Below are 17284 nucleotides of genomic sequence, written 5' to 3'. Positions count from 1 at the left end.
GGGATCAAGGGTGATTGCTAATTACCATTGAGATGCGATTTGTGAGTTATGTTTATATAGTTCTATTGATAAAATGATTGTTATTTCAATCATGAAACCATAAAAGAAAATAAAGGTGAAAGGTTGAATTTGGTTCTCACCATCTCAATGCTGCTATTATAGTTTTTCCACAGTTATAACAATATTAAAATTACAATTAAATTTCATCGTGTGACTTAATATGTCAACTTAAACAAATTAGAATAAAAAGATTAAAACTATAAAATTGTGATCATGGAAGGATCAAATTCAAATGTTGATTTAATATGATTATGTTCTTGTCATGAAAATTGAGCTATACTTTCATCCTGCAATCTCAAAAAAGAATAAAAAAAATTGAATACAAAAATCTAAAGGAAGGGAGACCTTTGAGGAATCCCTTTTCTTTTTCTTTTCCTGAAAGAATTAGGGTCGGCTTGAGCAAGAGGCTGACAAGTGGGACGAGTAGTCGCAGTTGCATGAACCTCTTCAGTGCTTGTTTCCTCCTCCACATCCGTCACTCCATTGACCTAAAAAAACAGAGATGTTACTTTTCATAACTAGAAAAATCAATCAAAGTAAAAACCAAAAACAAAAAGGGTTCTCACTTTGCATTCAATTGAGCAAAACTTTGATGTGGAACATTGTAGTTCATAGCCACAGGCTTCACACTTGTCACCCTTTCGACCATTAATGCGACTTTCATGCTCTTGCTTTCTTTTTCTATGAATGTATACAAGCTTAAAAGAATTGCAGAGATAAGGTTGGATATCCGAAACATCCATCAAATTCTTTATGCCACGAATCCTAATCCCTGGCCTGCTTGAAGATTTGTACACCTACCAACACATAACCATCAACTCTCCTATGATTTATGCAATCATCCAAGGATTAATTGAAACTAAACGAAACAAAATAAAACACTTACTTGGAGACTTCCATGCCCTTCATGTTTATGAGGGTCGTTATTGCAATTTTCACAGAATGGTGATCCCATGCAATCTCTACAGTAAAAATTACACTGCTTTGAGCTCTTACATTCACATGACCTGTAGAATTCAGTTTGCAACAATGGTTTTAGCCATGGCAAATCTCTTACTAGTGAGTTTCCTCTCATGTTTTCTGCGGATGGAGAGTCTTCTTTCATTAAAGTTTTTTAATTTAATATATATATATATATATACTTATGGGTATAAAGTAGGGTAAGACCCTCTCACTAATAAATCTAATTTAATTCTTATTTTACAGCTTATAAGTATAGCCAACCTTGTTAGTTGGCCAAAAAGAAAAAAAAAATTTCTAATTTTCCTCTCCTAATTTATAGTGTATTCATACAACCATCTTGAACCGTCGGATTGGAAGAAAAGACTGTGGCCGTTGGATCTAAAGGGCTATTAAGAAAAAACCTCCGTCCACAGGGCAATTGCTCACGCGAATTTTGTCCTCTTTCCAGGCAGTTCCGTTCCCTTTCTTCCTCTCCGGCTTTCTACTTCTTGACCTGAGACCCAGCAATCCAGGTAGGTTCGACCCGATCATTATACGCCTATACAACCTTTTGTTGTGTTTGTTCTAGATTTATGGGTTTCGCTTCATAATTTTGATGCTGCTCCCTTTCTTTTTCTTTTTTGCTTCGTTTGATGGTTGATTTTAAGTTTGTTAATAAGAAGAATTGAAAAATGGTTGCTTTGTGTTTTTATTTATTGGTTGGCATAAAGGTTTTGCTTTCTATGATTTGGGTTTGCATGGATTTGATTTAGATTGGATTGAAAAAGATCAGAAGACTGATAGTTTTATGGGTAGAATTTGATCGTTGTTGTATTCAAGATTTCATTTTGGAGGATGGTTTTCATTTTTGTGAATTTCTTGTTTTGGTTTCCCTTAGGAGAAAAGGAAGCAGAAATGGGGCGATGTAGGATTGGCTAGATAATTAGGGTTTTATGGGCAGTTTTCAAGGTTTTAATTCACGAGGAAACTGAGGAAATTGATTTTTTTTTTCTGAAAAGAAAGGATAGTTAGGATTCATTGGATCACACAAGAGCAATAATTCTGAAATTTCTTTTGATAATAATTCTCTATCATAAAAGCAATACACATAGACTCCTAAATATCCTAGTCTGGTTAGAACTAATGCTCCTAGTTCAATGTGGATTTCCATGAATGGTTGGACTTGAACTTGCAACCATGTGAAAACTTGAAATAAGATTCTATATTAAGATTTCGCAATTTGCAGCAAATGACAATTAATACCCAGGAAACAGAAAATAAAATAAGACCCTGCATGACTCAAAAACAACAAATAAATCTTTTACAAGCATCCCATCATTGGGCATCTGCATTTTTTGGTTTGGGGTTTAGAACTGAACACATTTAGAGGCTGCTGCAGGTGTGCTCCTTCATGGTGTAACTCAACTATCTTTCCAAATATATTGTGAAAAAAGAAAAATTGCTGAAGTTAACAAGAATTGGATTAAGGGTTTTTAGTTTACTATATATCGTAGAAACCTTTTGAATTTGAGTTCTTGGTTTCATAAGTTAGGCTTCTAGGGTAGTCGCAATAGCAGTCAGTTATGGTATGCAGAGTCAGTAATGTACAAGATTATATGGTCAAATAATGTTGTGATATGTTTTTTTAGTAGTTCATAATTAAGGTGGCCCTATTTCTTGGGCTAGTTAAAAAAAAGTTAAACTTGGTAAGTTACTTTGATAGAAACTTGGTTAAGCTAGTCAATCTTTAGCTACTTCTTATATTTAAGTCTAAATGCATTTAAATAAAGAGTCAATACTATAGTATTGGGAGCCTATAGATCCATTTTCTTAACCAATCCAGATGGTGACCATTATGAAGATAATCCAGATGAGATGATTATCTTTTGCATTGGGTTAGAAGAGAGTAGTTATTGATGAAAAGTAAAAGGCAAAATAAAAAGGCGAGAAGGAGAGAGGGGTGAGTGTGTGTGTGTGTCGGGTGGGGGGGGGGGGGGGGAAGGTGGAAAGGTAACACTAAGCAATCTACACTATTGGAACATAAATAAAGTTCTGAAATCCTGAATAACGCTTTAAATTGCCAATAATTTGATGTATGTTGTTTTCAGGTTCTGTTTTGCGCATTTGATGAGTCTTAAAATGTGAATGTGATGCATTTTTGTTTGTCCTGTAAGAGAACTGAACTGTAACCCTTGAGGCCTTTAGTACCATTCTGGGCCTGTAGTCCTGTACATGTCAGGCCAGTAGCATGTCTACACTTTTATGATTTTGCATGTACGGAGAAATACATTATGCCAAGAATATCAACCTTGTTTGATTATTTATATTATTATTAAATGCTTTTTCTTTTTGAAAATAAGTTTTATTACGTACAACTCATACTGGTATATTGGTTCTCTGCTAGTTTGCCTGCCAATAATTGTTCTTTTGGAGTGGTATTTTGAAATTCATTATTATCACGTGCAACTTTATCTCGTTTTTGTCTTGACCATTTCTTCTTGTCTTATTATTGCAGCTTCAAAATGGCAACAAAGTACATAATTCCTGCTGTGCTCGGATCGTTTGCCATTGCTTATGTATGTGATCAGCTTATTGCTGACAAGAAGATTTTTGGAGGTAAGTTGCTGTTATACTTTTGAAGCTTTGTTATGGCTATTGCAGAGGTTTAATAATTGCACTCTCCACTCCAACTCAGGAACGACACCTTCAACTGTCTCAAACAAGGAATGGTGGGAAGAAACTGACAAGAAATTTCAGGCATGGCCCCGCACTGCTGGTCCACCAGTGGTGATGAATCCCATCAGCCGCCAGAATTTCATTGTTAAGGCTGGTTCTGAATCTTGAAGACAGAACCTGAAGACCAAACATTTGCTTGTGTTTTTGTCGACAGTTCCAGTTTGATTGCTACTACCTGTGAAGAAATTGTGGTGCCCGACTCTGGTTTTGCATTAAGATTGTTCTTAGTTCAGAACATTGTTTTCTTGCCCTTTCTATTTCAAACTCAATCTGGCCAGAGTATCACTTGAGGATTATGTTAATCTTATTAGATCTGAATAAATTTCTGTGAAGCAATAACCAAATTGTTTTTCTGCATCTTCAAGGATTCATTATTTCCCTGGTATTCACCTATGGTTATATTGGACAGGTTGACTTGGACCTTTTTCTTATTTTGTATGATTAGCAGCATGTCATAATCAATAGCCTGGAATCTTCTTGTTATCAGGAATATGTTTTTGCGGCTTGGTTTTTAAGGGCTGAGGCGGCTTGGCCATGTCATTAGTTAAATTTTAAGTCATTGAACCCATTGATCCTTAACCTTCCTTGATGCTGTCAATGAATAAATGTTCTGGGTTGTCTGGGACTGCCTTGTCCTATCTCCGCAAAGTGCAGACCATCTGTGAATTAATGATTGGTATCTTTAAGCCAAACCGTGGTCACCTGAGTCGTGACTGTCTTTATGTTTATCGTCTCACTTCCAGGTACATGGAGAATTGATAATTGCTTGATGAGATTAACCTATTTTCGGTTGAAGGGAGATAAAAGTATATTTTCAAAAAAAAAAAGTTGTGAAGAGGGCAGGGCAAGAAAATGGAACGGGGAAATCTATTCTAGTTTATTTGTTTAAGAGATAAGTAGGTTTCATTTACGATCATTGTTCTATTTTAAGTGATTCCATTTCGATTTTTTTTGTAGCATATTTTCGTTAGTAATTAAGAAAAAGTTCTCATGAAATGTCACGGAACATGTAATTTAATCTAAAATGTAAATGTAACGTCAATTTAACGGAAAAATTTGATGAAAGGATCAAAAGGACACTAATTTGAAAAGTTAGGGATCCAATTGAAATAACTCAGGGGTTAAGAACTAAAATGGAATTAACATAAAAGATTAAAGATTAAAGATTACAAATGGAATTTACCATGATAAGAGAGAAAATAAAAGAGCATTTTAAAAGTATTAAAATGGTAAATTTAATAAAAACTATTAGTGTTATCTCCTTTTTTTTTTCCAATAAATAACATAAATATTTTTCATAGGTATAAAACGAAAGTAAAGATACAGCTCATATAAATGCCTCAGCTACATATTATTGAATCAGCTTCAAAGTCCTCAAATATCATACATGAATATGATCAATACTTATAAAAGAAAAAAAAAAAACATCAAAGTTCGAGAATGAAGCGGGGAAGGAGTTGTTCCCATTTTAAAGCATATCGGATTGCCGGTGTTTCACGAGCAAGTTTCGTTGTTGCTTTAGTTTTCTCCTTTATTAACTTTGTCAAGCATGTTTGAGTGATGTTATTCATGTGGATATTACACGTTGTTCACATTTCGTATGACTGGTCAAAGGGGAGCTCTCAAGTTTACAATAGAGAGATTTTATCTCAACCTTGAATAAATGAGCTTATCTCAACCCTTCGGATAAGTGTCAAAGTTGCAGTCATTTTGTGAATAAGCAAGTTATGCCACGAAATGAATAATAAACCTTATAGTTAATAACATAATATCATTGTAACCAAAGTAGGAGTTATAAAGTTGTGGTTGGAATTTGAACAATGAACTATAGCAAAAAAATGAATGATAAAACTTACGACCAATAATAGTACAGTCCAAGTATGAATGATAAAACTACGATTTAAACATGAATAATGAAGTACAACCAAAATGAAAGTAATAAAGTTACAGTTCAAATATGAGTTTTCTTTGCTTTTCAATGTCAAATTTTAATACATGAAGTAATTAAGAGTAGAAGTCATGGAAGGGTTGCTCTGAACCTTGTTCTCAATTAGTAACTCTCTTACTAGCACCCTTTTGTGAAATATTCTATGCAACTAATTACATTTAGCTAATGAATGACCAATCATTCGATGATAGTCACAATAACTTAGGTTAAACTTCTTTCTTGTTGTTGGAGGCAACAGAACATAAGGTAACTTCATCCGTCTATCTCAAATCCATTCGTGGAGAAGTACTCTGACTCCATCTAGTGAACCTAAGAATAGTGGGGGAGAATCGATTTCTTCATCTTGTTTTCTTCTTATTAGATTGTCTCATATAGATACTAGATTAGGTTGAAAGCCTTTTCGACCTTTTGCTTGAATGCTCTCAACTTCTTCCTTAAATTACATTCACTGGGGTATTCATTTAATCGAAAAGAGTAGCTCCCTTTTGCCTAAGAACCGTATTATTGGTTTTTTGTTCAGCTTCAATGAATGTATTAAAAGTAGGAAGAGGTAAGTTTTCCAAATATAACTTATACTCATCGAACATATCTTGAATATAAACTTTCACTAGCTTTTTCTTATCGTGGAGTCTTGTATGTCTAACACCTTTATTTTGAAGCATTAGATATACTCCATGAGATCCTCCCTAGAGTTTTGGTGCTTTTTTCCCAAGTCAACGAGGGTAACCCTTTCTTAGGTGGACAAGAAATTGTCTCCAAACATCTCGCACATTTGACTTCAAGACTCCATAGAACCAAGGGTAAGATTAATGTACTAAGTATATGCCTTTTCAATAAATGGCTTGAAAAACTTTTTTAACTTCATATCATCATCTAATCTCACTACTTTTAAAGTCTTTCCAAGTTTCGTAACATATTCTCAAGTATCCTTGGACTTACTATTGAAATACTTGAACTTAGGGATGCTGTAGTCTTTAAGGTATGACTTAGCAACTACATTGGCTAGATATGGCAATTTTAGGTCAAACTCTGACAAAGTTCATGCTTATGTTCTGATCAAATAGCTTTTAAAGCTTTTCTTTAGTCAAGAACCTTGATTACTGGTTGCCAAAGTTGTCTTAATAGAGTTGTCATTGACAAAGGGATTAGTTGTATTAGCATTTGCAACAATTACTGTATCAACTATGCTCTCCCCATTTTCTCCATTCCTATTAGATTTGATGGTTTTATTAGTTGCGTTTTCACTACCATTAGGTTGCATGGGTTGAGATTGAAAGATTGTGATGATCAAGGATACAAGTTAGGCAGTTGAGATTTAGAGATTGTGACGATTGAGGATGTAAATTGGGCAATTATCTTCATCATTCATTCATTGTTGTCCTCAAACACTTGCATCCATTCTTGGGAAACTTGAAGCATCTTCATGTCTTGCATGTAGATTTAAATAGGTCAACCTTGATTGTCAGTAGAATCGTCCATTTTTCCAATAGCCTAAGACTTTTCTTTGTGAAGTTTTACTTAATGCAAGCACTCCTACACAATTGTGTCACCAAAATATACAAGATTTTTTTAGTAAGGAGAGAGGAAGTGTTGCAACTAATAAAGTGAAATGTGCTAGAAGCAACAGAGTGGAAGATTGAAGTAATCTTTGAAGTGTTGAGTGCTTGTGGTAGAAGGTAAATGATACAAATTAAAGAAAAAGTAGAGAAAGTTTAGTGACAAAGTTTGGTGGAAAATAAGATAAAAAAGGTGAGTAAAAGAAAGAGTTTTTGAGAAAAGTTTAAAGAGAATTTTAAAAGTCTCAAAAGGTGAGTTAATTGAATTTCTAGTGTGTCCTTTACATATACCAAGTAGAAACGATTACTTAGAAGTAGTTACTGAGAAAATGTTTATTGGGAATCATGAGAAGAGTACATCTGTGAAGAACATCTATAACTATATATTAAAGGAAGCCTTAATAGGGCTCCCCAAAAGTCGACATTTGGGTTTTTGTTGGTTTGACACATGGCGTGCTAAGGAATTGGTTTGTCTTGGGTTTGAGAATGTGATTTGGTGTAGGGTTTGCTTGGGCGGGTTGCATGCCCGATGCTTTTAGACTTTTCCTCAAGTCAGCTTGGGCGGGTGGCATGGCTAATCATTTTCTTATATGTTTTTTTTCCCTGCGTCTCTTTGTTTCTAGACTCACATGAGAGACTTTTCGTTTCTCAAGATTTAGACCTAGTCACTCCATTCTGTAAGACCGGTGGACGTGTGTGGCTCGAAATAGGTGTCTTGTTTGGGTTATTCAGAGTTGTCTTCTCCATGTCCATCATCAACTTGCTATCGTCTTCGTTGCTTATCTTTTGAGTTTCTAGAAGTTTCTACTTGTGTTTTTCAGTCTTGCTTTTCTTTTTTCCAACTTTGGTTGCATTCTTTTTCCCTCGGCTCTTTGTGCTTATCTATACTGGCTTTGTCTACCTTTTCTCTGTTTAGTTCAATAGCTAGGGTCTTCTTGGGTGAAAAGAACTTTGAACTTTCGGGTTGTTTAGTTCTTTTTTACACAATTTCTTCTTTACTATACATTCCCTTCCATTACCATGTTCCTCACAATTGTATTTTTGTTATTTTCTTTGCTATTATTTGTAGTTTTTTTATAATTTTTTTCACTATTGCTATTTAGGGAAAATGGATTAACCAAAAGTTCAAAGCCTTGACATTAAAATGTATTAGATCGGGTGTCGGCATCCTTTAGTTTGTTTTTTTCATTGTAGTTATTACAATATTCAATAAGAACATGGGGTGGTGTTCTTTTGCACCTTTGTTATTGATATTTTGGTCTTCGATGTAGATTTTGTTCACTTTTTCATGGGTTTCCTTACTGATTTTTTTTTACATTTTTGTTTTTAAGGGAACTTGGATCGACTAACTGAGTATTTGGCTCAGGTTAATTTTTACATCGGATTATGTTTGGAGTTTATCATTGTGTCTTATAAAGTAATGGTATAGAAATTTTAAATTGAAATCTTGCTCGTTTTTAGATATCTATGTTTCATGGTTTATTTATAGTCAAATTATATTTGCTTTGTTTTTAAAACATTATTATGCATTTGTTCTATCAAATTAGTCCTTAGGCTTTTAAGTCAGATGCTTTTATCTTGATGTTAATGTAACTTCGTCTTTGTTTATTGTTTTGTAGCGTGTCCAGCGTTTAGATAGGCTATTAGCACATATTGTAAAATGTTTTAAGTTACTTTCTTTTGAATTGAAATATCTTATATTCTTCAGTATTTTCTTGGTTTATTGATTTGCTTTTTTGAAGTTAGCCTTAATAGATGTTACTTATGTAAGTTATTATAATTTTGATTGCAAATTTCTCTTTAGTAAATATACGTGTTTGCTTATGTATGTGTTTCATGAGTTTCATGCTTGATTAATATGCTTTTCATGTTCAAATTTTTGGGTTAAATTCATTGCTTTATAGTGTATATAATATATCGTTGTCCATAAACGTTGCTTATGTGATATTTATAATTAAAATTTACTTATTCATTCATGGATATCAATTCTTTCTTCTAGCTTTTAAATAGAGGAGTTATGAATGCTTCTAATCACAAACAACTAACCTTAATTGCAACAATGTAGGGTGGGGCTTGCCGTGATAGTTTGGTAGAAGAAATACATGTTTAGATATTAAAAGTTATATGTTGGCTTACATTGACTTTAACTTGGTTGAATAGTGTAAGCAAACTACAAAGTAGACATGCTAGTTGTGTTATGTTTGTTATTTTCGTTTACAACTACAAAGTTATGTATGATTTATTTCTTTACATGATTTTTTTTCATTAATTTTCCCTTAAAAAGGTTCTATTTAAGAAAGTAGAAAAAAGTTTCTATAATGTAAATATATAGAGAAAGTGATACATAAAAAATATGGAAGTTGTAAAAATTAAAAAAATTAATTTTGGGGATTTTCTAGCAATAACAAAGTTTTTTAGGTTTGAGCTTTGGACCAATGAAATGGGTGGTAGAAAATGGAAGGAAAATAAGAAAAGGTTACCATTAAGCTTCTGGTGATATTATTTTAAAGCTTTTTTATGATAACTATTATGAAATTGGACTATCTTTGACTTAGATTGTCTCCCTCTAAAAGTTTTCTTTAAGTTTCAGACTTTTACTTTAGTAAATATGTTATTGCACCAGTACATATGAAGATGAAACTTCATTGCTACAATTAATTTTCATGTGGGCTTTCTACATTAATTATTGGTGACTAGATACCTCTTATATATATATAGTTTTATTTACATATGGGTGTGAATATTATCTTTTTATGCAAGAAAAAAAGGAGGAAAATTTAAAGTATTCTTAGCACGATGTAACTGTAATTTTATGTTTAAGTAGTTGTAAAGTTGACATTTTGGAAAAAAAATTTCTTTTTTGTTGAAGTTCAATAAGTTTGTGATGGTTTAATTGAACCGATTAGTATTCATTAAGAGGATTACATGTTGTAAAGGGTTCTTCTAGTGGAGAGAGAGAGTGTGTGTTACAATAAGTGAAACTGAATGCACTAAAGGCAATAGAGAGGAAGATTGGAGTAGTCCTTGCAGCGTAAGTGCTTTGGTGGCAGACAATGAGGAATAAGAAAAGGTGGAGAAAGCAACAGAGCACGGTAGATGGAAAGGGCTGAGTAAAGAGAATATTTAGGAGAGTTATAAGGGTAGTCTCTACTAAGTTTTTCATTCTTTCTAATTGCCTCCCAACTTTCCAAACTCTCATATTTATACTAAATAAGAGCACTTAGGAGAATGAGAGCACTTGCAGGAGAACACATTGAATCATGGAAAAATGTGCTTGTCATGGAAAAGCACGTTAAAGAATAGTTATTGGATGTTAAGCTCAACCATGGAAGAAAGTGCTTGTTATGGAAAAGTACATTAAGGAATGGCTTATTGGATGTTAGGAGAATGAGCATGTAATGAATAAGATTTGGGTAAAACACGTGTACTTCAAAAAAAGGTTAAGAGCCTCTTAACTATTTATATATTTGAGCTACTGAGCCAAACTCTATAGAACATCCCAAACGTAAAAATAACTAATGAACCCTGCCATTTGTTCTGAGTTACTTTAACTTTCCCATATGAAATAACTATTCCACACTTGTTCCCATTTTGTAGCACAATATTTCAAAAGATAATGATTAGTCAAAATTGGGCATTTACATTTTGCCCCTTGCATAAAAATTCTTATAAGAAATTTTATGCATAGAATAAAAAGATGCACATAGAATAAGTAATACAAGGCAATGCTTGTTGGTCCCAAAGAGCATGTTGGAGGGGGGGTGAATAGCACTTTTGGAATGACACAAATTCTTTCTAAGTCAAGAGCTTATTAAAAGAATTTGAAAATGAAAGTTTCAAGCTTGCTGGAGGAATGATTTAAGTGTTGAGAGTAAAATGAAAATAAAAGAAATTAGATAAAACACAATGATTTATAGTGGTTCAATTCCCTTGACCAACATCCACTACCTTGATCTCCTAATCAAGGATTTTCAAATCAATTCACTAAAATCAGTGGAATTCCCAAGCTTCCACAAAGCTTTTACAATGGCTTTTCACAAACTCAGCCACAACCTTTAACAATGGTTTTTCACAGCATCAACCAAAACTCAAAATGGCTTTGCACAAGCTTAGCCATAACCTTTAACAATAGTTTTTTTTTCGAGATGAACCAAAACCTAAAACTAACTTTTCTAAGGCTTAGTTAGAACTTATAACAACAACCAAGCTAACCTAAGCTTGATCAACCCCTTAGAGTGTCTCTCACACTCTAAGTAAACAAGAAATGAAGAAAAAATGAAGTACAAATGATCACTTAGTTGATCTAAGATGTAAAAAGTTAAGCTCAAACACTTTTTCAAAGGATGGGAGTGAAATACAAGTGTAAAAAGAAAGTTTTTGGTCTTCTAAGCTCAAAATCACTTTGGGTAACTTCTCTCTATGATTTTTAACAGTTAGATAGGCTTTAAATACTTGCAAAATCACTTCTGGCCGTTAGAGACAGAAACTAGCCATTTCTGATTGTTACTTTATCCTTTTGTCCTTAAATTCAAATGTGCAGACAATAAGCTTTTAGCTAGTTAACCACACTTCTTAGTCAATTAAATCTTCTCTGTCTCATAGTCTGTTTTACTCTATTAATCAACTAATAGTGGCTTTAACTGATTAATAACTTTATGCTTTCAAGCATTGTTTTTGGCTAACCTATTTTCAACCAATTAATGCTCCCTTTAACTGATTAAAGCTTATCTTCATTCATCCTTAACTGATAAAAATGGGCTCCAACCAATTAAGAAGTCTTCAACTTTAAATCTCTTGGTTTGGTGCCTTGAACAGTCATCAATATTTTGAATTTGAAACTTGGCACTTCTTAACACTTTAACTTTGACCTTTAACCAGTTAACTCTTTTCCTTTAACTAATTAAAAAGCTTTTGTTTTCCATTCAGGACCCGCTTAACTAATTAAACCTTGTGTTAACTAGTTAAGACCTTTCTGTTTGCCTTAGTGTAGCCCTCAAAATTGCTTTAATCGATTAAGGATTTGTGTTAATCGGTTAAGACTAATCTATCTTCATTAAAGCTCTTTCTTCTTTGCTTGTTTAACCAATTAACCCATCTTGCGACAAAACAAGGATCTTGACTTGCTTTCAAACACCAAAAATATTAATGAATTTAAGTTTTCTTCTGCACACTTAAATAATATAATTAGACACCAATAAATGAGAATGTTTTGTTATCATTAATAACACATGGAGTCAACATTTTCTCTCTCTTATTTTTGATGATGACAAAACACTCATAGATTAAAAGTGCAATGTCTATGTTGAATATGAATGCTTCAAATCTTTATGCATAATGAGTTGCTCCCCCCTAGTTAATGCATCTAGATTTTCCTTTAATTTTTAAATCAGACTTTAATGAATAGGAATGATAAGCACTCATATACTTAAGTCATACAAGCTTATAGATATAGTTCAATAACTTCAAGAGTCAAGCTTGTAACTATATAAGAACAAATGTTTGCGAGTTAAATCATTTCAAGAACTTGTCAAAGATCACTCAAATAATGTTCAAGCAAATTTGATCATTTTGTCATAATTAAAGCTATAAAGTTTGATTATGGCATATATTGTGTGTTGACATAGTAGAAATTTATTTTGAATATGCATTTAAATATTAATTATATCTTTATTAAGCCTTAACTTCAAAAGATTCATGTGTAGCTTGTATTCTCGACATCGTTCAAACACTCTTTTCAAGTCTCCAAGATGATTTAAAGCTTTCTTGGACTTTATGGCTATGCCATCCGCGTAGTCTTCCAAGCAATCATGCATCAAGTCATGGAAAATTATTATCATGGCACACAGATAAGTTACACTTACATTCTTCAACTTGAATGGCATAACTGTGTAGTAAAAGTTACCAAATGGAGTTCTCAAGCTTGTCTTCTTTGCATCACCATGTGCCATCCTTATTTCATTATATCCATTAAACCCATCAGTGAACGAAAACATCTCATGACCAGTTGTAGTGTCCACAAGAGTATCAATGTTCGAAAGAGGAAAATCATCTTTAGGACAAGCTTTATTTAGATCTTTGAAGTTCATGCCCACTTGAATTGCTCCATTCTTTTTCTTTACAGGAACCATGTTAGCTAGCCAATTTGGGTGATGGATTGACTTGATGAACCCAGCTTTAAGGAGTTTGTTGATTTTTTTCTTTATCTGGCTTTCTACTTTATGATAGAATACACGTGCATGCTGCTTCATTGGCTTGGTTACAAGAGAGATGTGCAACTCATAAATGACAAGTTTCTCATCCAATTCGGGCATTTGGTCATATGCCCAAGTGAACACATCTTGAAATTCTTTTAATAACTAAACAATTGCTGTTCTTGATTCCTCTAAAAGGCTCTTACTTATAAAAAAATGGCATGGGGTCTTTCCTTCTTCAGCCAAGTTGAGCTTCTCCAACTCATTACCTTGTGGCTTTGATTGTTCTTGAAGCTATTCCGTTACAAGTGATGCTTGATTTGCCTATTTTACTTCTTTCGCCCAAAGACAAGACGATGCTATATCAGGTGGTTCATGTGATATGTTGTCAGGAAAGGATGCTTTCCAAAACTCGCACCCTTTCATAAATAGTAAATCATCTTCCCATCTTTGTGGGCATATGAGCTTATTCTAGTTAGAATTTCCTTTTTCTTTTCTAAATATCTTCTCTTTCCTCCACGTTTCTTCTTCTTTTATATGATTTCCTCTTCTTTTTGGGAGTACTTTTCCCATTGTGGAAAAGGAATGCTTATGGGTCTAATTATGGCAATTTTGCCTTCATTTGTTAGTTCCTCAAAGAGAGAAGCTTTAGTGTAACTTACCTCATGGTGTTCAAACGGTGTCTTGGTTGCTAGAATGAAGATTTCTTTCCCTTTCCAGTAGTCTTTAATGCATTGGTGGTGTGAGGAGGGAATGATATTATGAGTGTGTAGGAACTTCCTTTCTATGAGGGAATGATAGGCCACATCAGCATCAATAATGTGGAAGCAAGTCTGGTCATGAATAGGCCCATCTTGAAACTCACCATGACTTGTCCTAAAGTTTTGATTTCTTTCTTGTTGAAGAAAGTAATAGTCATGGGATGGAACAAGCCCTTCAAATCTATCTTCAAAGCCTTTAAAGTAGACAGTAGCTTAAGGTTTACCAAAGATCCATCATCAATAAACACCCTCCATATTAGGTATTCATTGACATTGCTCTCCACAAAAAATGACTTGTTGTGATAAGGGTGTGTTGTGCACATGTCTCCTTCTGTGAACACTATAGCGTCCTCATATCTGCTTGCCATTTTTCTTATAGGTTGTCCCACCAAGCCACATACGCCATGCTGTGAACTAGCTATCTGTACCAACATTATGACTATTGAGGATGCAAATTAGGCAATTGTCTCCATCATTTTCTTGTTGTTTTCTTCCAACACTTGTATCCTTTTCTTGAAAGCCTGGAGCATTTTCATGAGCTTCTAGACATAAGCGGGGACAGGCGTTTCTTGGTTGTTGGAAGAACTCTCCATATCTTTTGATAAAAAAAATTTTCAGTAACTTTTTCACTTAATGCAACCATTCCTCCTTAGTGGAGTTGCCAAAATGTAGAAGGTTCTTTTGATAGGGAGAGAGGACTTATTGCAATAAGTGAAACTAAATGCACTAGAGTTGGTAGAAAGGAAGACTAGAGCAGTATTTGAATCATAAGTGCTTTGGTGGCGGGGGATAAGGAAAAAGAAAAAGTGGAAAAAACAGTATAGCATGATGGATGGAAAGGGTTGAGTAGAAAGAATATTTGGGAGAGTTTGAGAGAGTTTTGAGGGTAGTCTTTACTGAATTTTTGGTTTTTTCTGATTGCCTCCCAGCTTTCCAAACTTCCATATTTATATTAAATAAGAGCGCTTTCTTAAGAACAGTTTGGAGTAAGAAAGCACTTGTAGGAAAACACATTCAATCATAACAGAATGTGCTTGTCATGGAAGAGATGTTAAAGAATGTTTATTGGATGTTAAGCTCAATGATGGGAGAACGTGCTTGTCATAAAAGAGCACGTTAAGGATTGGCTTATTGGATGTTGAGCTCAATCATGGGACAACGTGCTGGTCTTGGAAGAGCATATTAAGGAACGACTTATTGGATGTCAGGAGAATAAGCATGTAATGCGTAAGATTTGGGTAAAGCATGTGTACTATAAGAAAAGGTTAAGATTAGTCCTTTGAACTACCTCTATAAATGAGTCACCAAGCCAAACTCTCTCATTTTATCATTTTTTCCTAGTTTCTTGCTCATTTTATGTCTGTTCTGTGCATGTTTTGTTTGCATCATGTTTTGATTTTTTTTCCCTTCAATGCTATTAGTATTTGTTTGTCTATTGGTTTTTGATGAACGACACTGGTCACTTTGACTAATTTCCATACTATCTTTAAACAATGCAAGAATTATTTGACTAATTTTTTTGCCTCTTCTATTTTTTTTAAAAGATTTGCTTAAAGTCAAATGCTTTTATCTTAATGTTTATGTGATTTGGTCTTTGTTTATTATTTTGCAACATCTTCATTAATTTAGAATTCAACATGGGCACAAGCTAACAGCGCATATTATAATGTGTTTTCGCTTAATTTCCTTTTCAACTACACCATTTTATTTTCTTCTTTGTTTTGTTGGTTTATTGATTTGTTTTTTCTAAAGTCAGCATTTATAGATATTACTTATGCAAGTTATTATAATTTTGATGTCAAATTTCTCTTTAGTAAAAATACATGCTTGCTTAGTGTCTTATCTATAGGTCTTTCTTGCATAGATTTTTTCATTTTCTTTAGGCAATTTAAGATTGATTTGTAGTCATGGATAAACTCAATCAATCAAAAAAAAAATAGAGATAATAAGTTAAAAATATTGAGAGCTAAAAATTCTTAACTCTTATACACTTATATCTGAGAATAACACTTCATATCTTAAGCAAGGTAATCATTGTTCACCTTAACCGAATCAAATAAGTGTTCTACCAACTAAAAACTCTCAGTTACCTACTCATGTCCAACAATGTAATCGCACATTCAATGTTATTGATGTGCCTGTTGGAGGGCATGTGACAGTTCCTTCAACTATCAATGTTAAGGGTGAATTGGAAACAATTTTGGTTAAATCTATTACTACTAGGTCATAAACGTTGTTTGTGACACAAGAGATATTAATTTTGCAACTTTCCCTATAACCAGTTCCAATAATTATCCTACAGGAAATGCCAGGTTGTTGATTGACAATTTGTATTGGAATCATCAGTTTATTGATTTTCTATTTTCCCATACTAGATCGATGAATCCTTTCACTAGCAGTATTATTGATAAACTTTTTCTCGTATAAATTATAGATTATATAATATCATTCATTAATTTAATTTTTAATAAAATGAAAAAAATAAAATATAGTTAATTTTTGACCAAGATATTTTGTACACCTGAGAGAAGCAGCATGATGTAATTACGTAGTTAAATTATATTAAAAAATCAATGCATTAAATTATTTTAATATCTTTTGTGAATATCATCATTAACAAATGTTTATTTTTATTCATGATGCATATAACAAAAAATTGCTCTACCCTTTTTTGCTTCGGAGAACCTAATTATATATGTCCTTTTTGCTTGGCTTACATGTGGTATGAAGATATGTTTGATATATCAAAGGAAAATAGGAATTCAACTTTTAGTCTTTATTGTCAAGAAAGACTAGTGCAAATACTTGCTTTTAGAGAAATGCCTTGCTTTCTAGATGATTTACTTAATGATAATACAAATCATAGAAGACTTGCATTTAAAGATAACATAAGAATGTATAATAGTATGTTTCAATTACTTCATTAAGAGGTCAAATAGACAAGTCAATCAACAATAGGCCATGACCTTACATTTTCAAAATCAATGGTCAAATTCATCATAGGATAGGTTTTTTGCTACCCACAATTGGTAACAAACCCAAGTTTGCTCAACTGTATATTTACGATATTGAAAATAAAATCTTAAATAG

The 17284-nt window shown here is 33.2% G+C and overlaps 2 protein-coding genes across 2 annotated transcripts; one reads left to right on the top strand and one right to left on the bottom strand.

Moving 5' to 3' along the window:
* LOC18598969 (uncharacterized protein At3g50808) lies at window positions 330-1146 on the bottom strand. The gene is made up of 3 exons (XM_007028718.2): window positions 947-1146; window positions 627-857; window positions 330-548 (listed from the first exon to the last, which is right to left on the bottom strand). The coding sequence occupies exons 1-3, from the start codon at window positions 1133-1135 to the stop codon at window positions 390-392; spliced, it is 579 nt and encodes a 192-aa protein (XP_007028780.2). The 5' UTR covers window positions 1136-1146; the 3' UTR covers window positions 330-389.
* LOC18598968 lies at window positions 1366-4169 on the top strand. The gene is made up of 3 exons (XM_007028717.2): window positions 1366-1535; window positions 3518-3618; window positions 3698-4169. The coding sequence occupies exons 2-3, from the start codon at window positions 3525-3527 to the stop codon at window positions 3844-3846; spliced, it is 243 nt and encodes an 80-aa protein (XP_007028779.1). The 5' UTR covers window positions 1366-1535; window positions 3518-3524; the 3' UTR covers window positions 3847-4169.

The sequence above is a fragment of the Theobroma cacao genome, chromosome 5 (assembly GCF_000208745.1).
Source record: "Theobroma cacao cultivar B97-61/B2 chromosome 5, Criollo_cocoa_genome_V2, whole genome shotgun sequence".
NCBI classification, from domain to species: Eukaryota; Viridiplantae; Streptophyta; class Magnoliopsida; order Malvales; family Malvaceae; genus Theobroma; species Theobroma cacao.
Note: the sequence above shows the minus strand (reverse complement) of the source record. Positions and strands in the feature narration are given on the sequence as shown.

Bases quoted from the DNA above. Each gene is read 5' to 3' on its own strand.
- LOC18598969 (XM_007028718.2), bottom strand. From the start codon at position 1,135: ATGAGAGGAAACTCACTAGTAAGAGATTTGCCATGGCTAAAACCATTG. The intron at 858-946 runs GTAAGTGTTTTA...ATGTGTTGGTAG, and splicing joins AAGGGCATGGAAGTCTCCAA to GTGTACAAATCTTCAAGCAG. The intron at 549-626 runs GTGAGAACCCTT...CTGTTTTTTTAG, and splicing joins TTTGCTCAATTGAATGCAAA to GTCAATGGAGTGACGGATGT.
- LOC18598968 (XM_007028717.2), top strand. From the start codon at position 3,525: ATGGCAACAAAGTACATAATTCCTGCTGTGCTCGGATCGTTTGCCATT. The intron at 3,619-3,697 runs GTAAGTTGCTGT...ACTCCAACTCAG, and splicing joins TGACAAGAAGATTTTTGGAG to GAACGACACCTTCAACTGTC.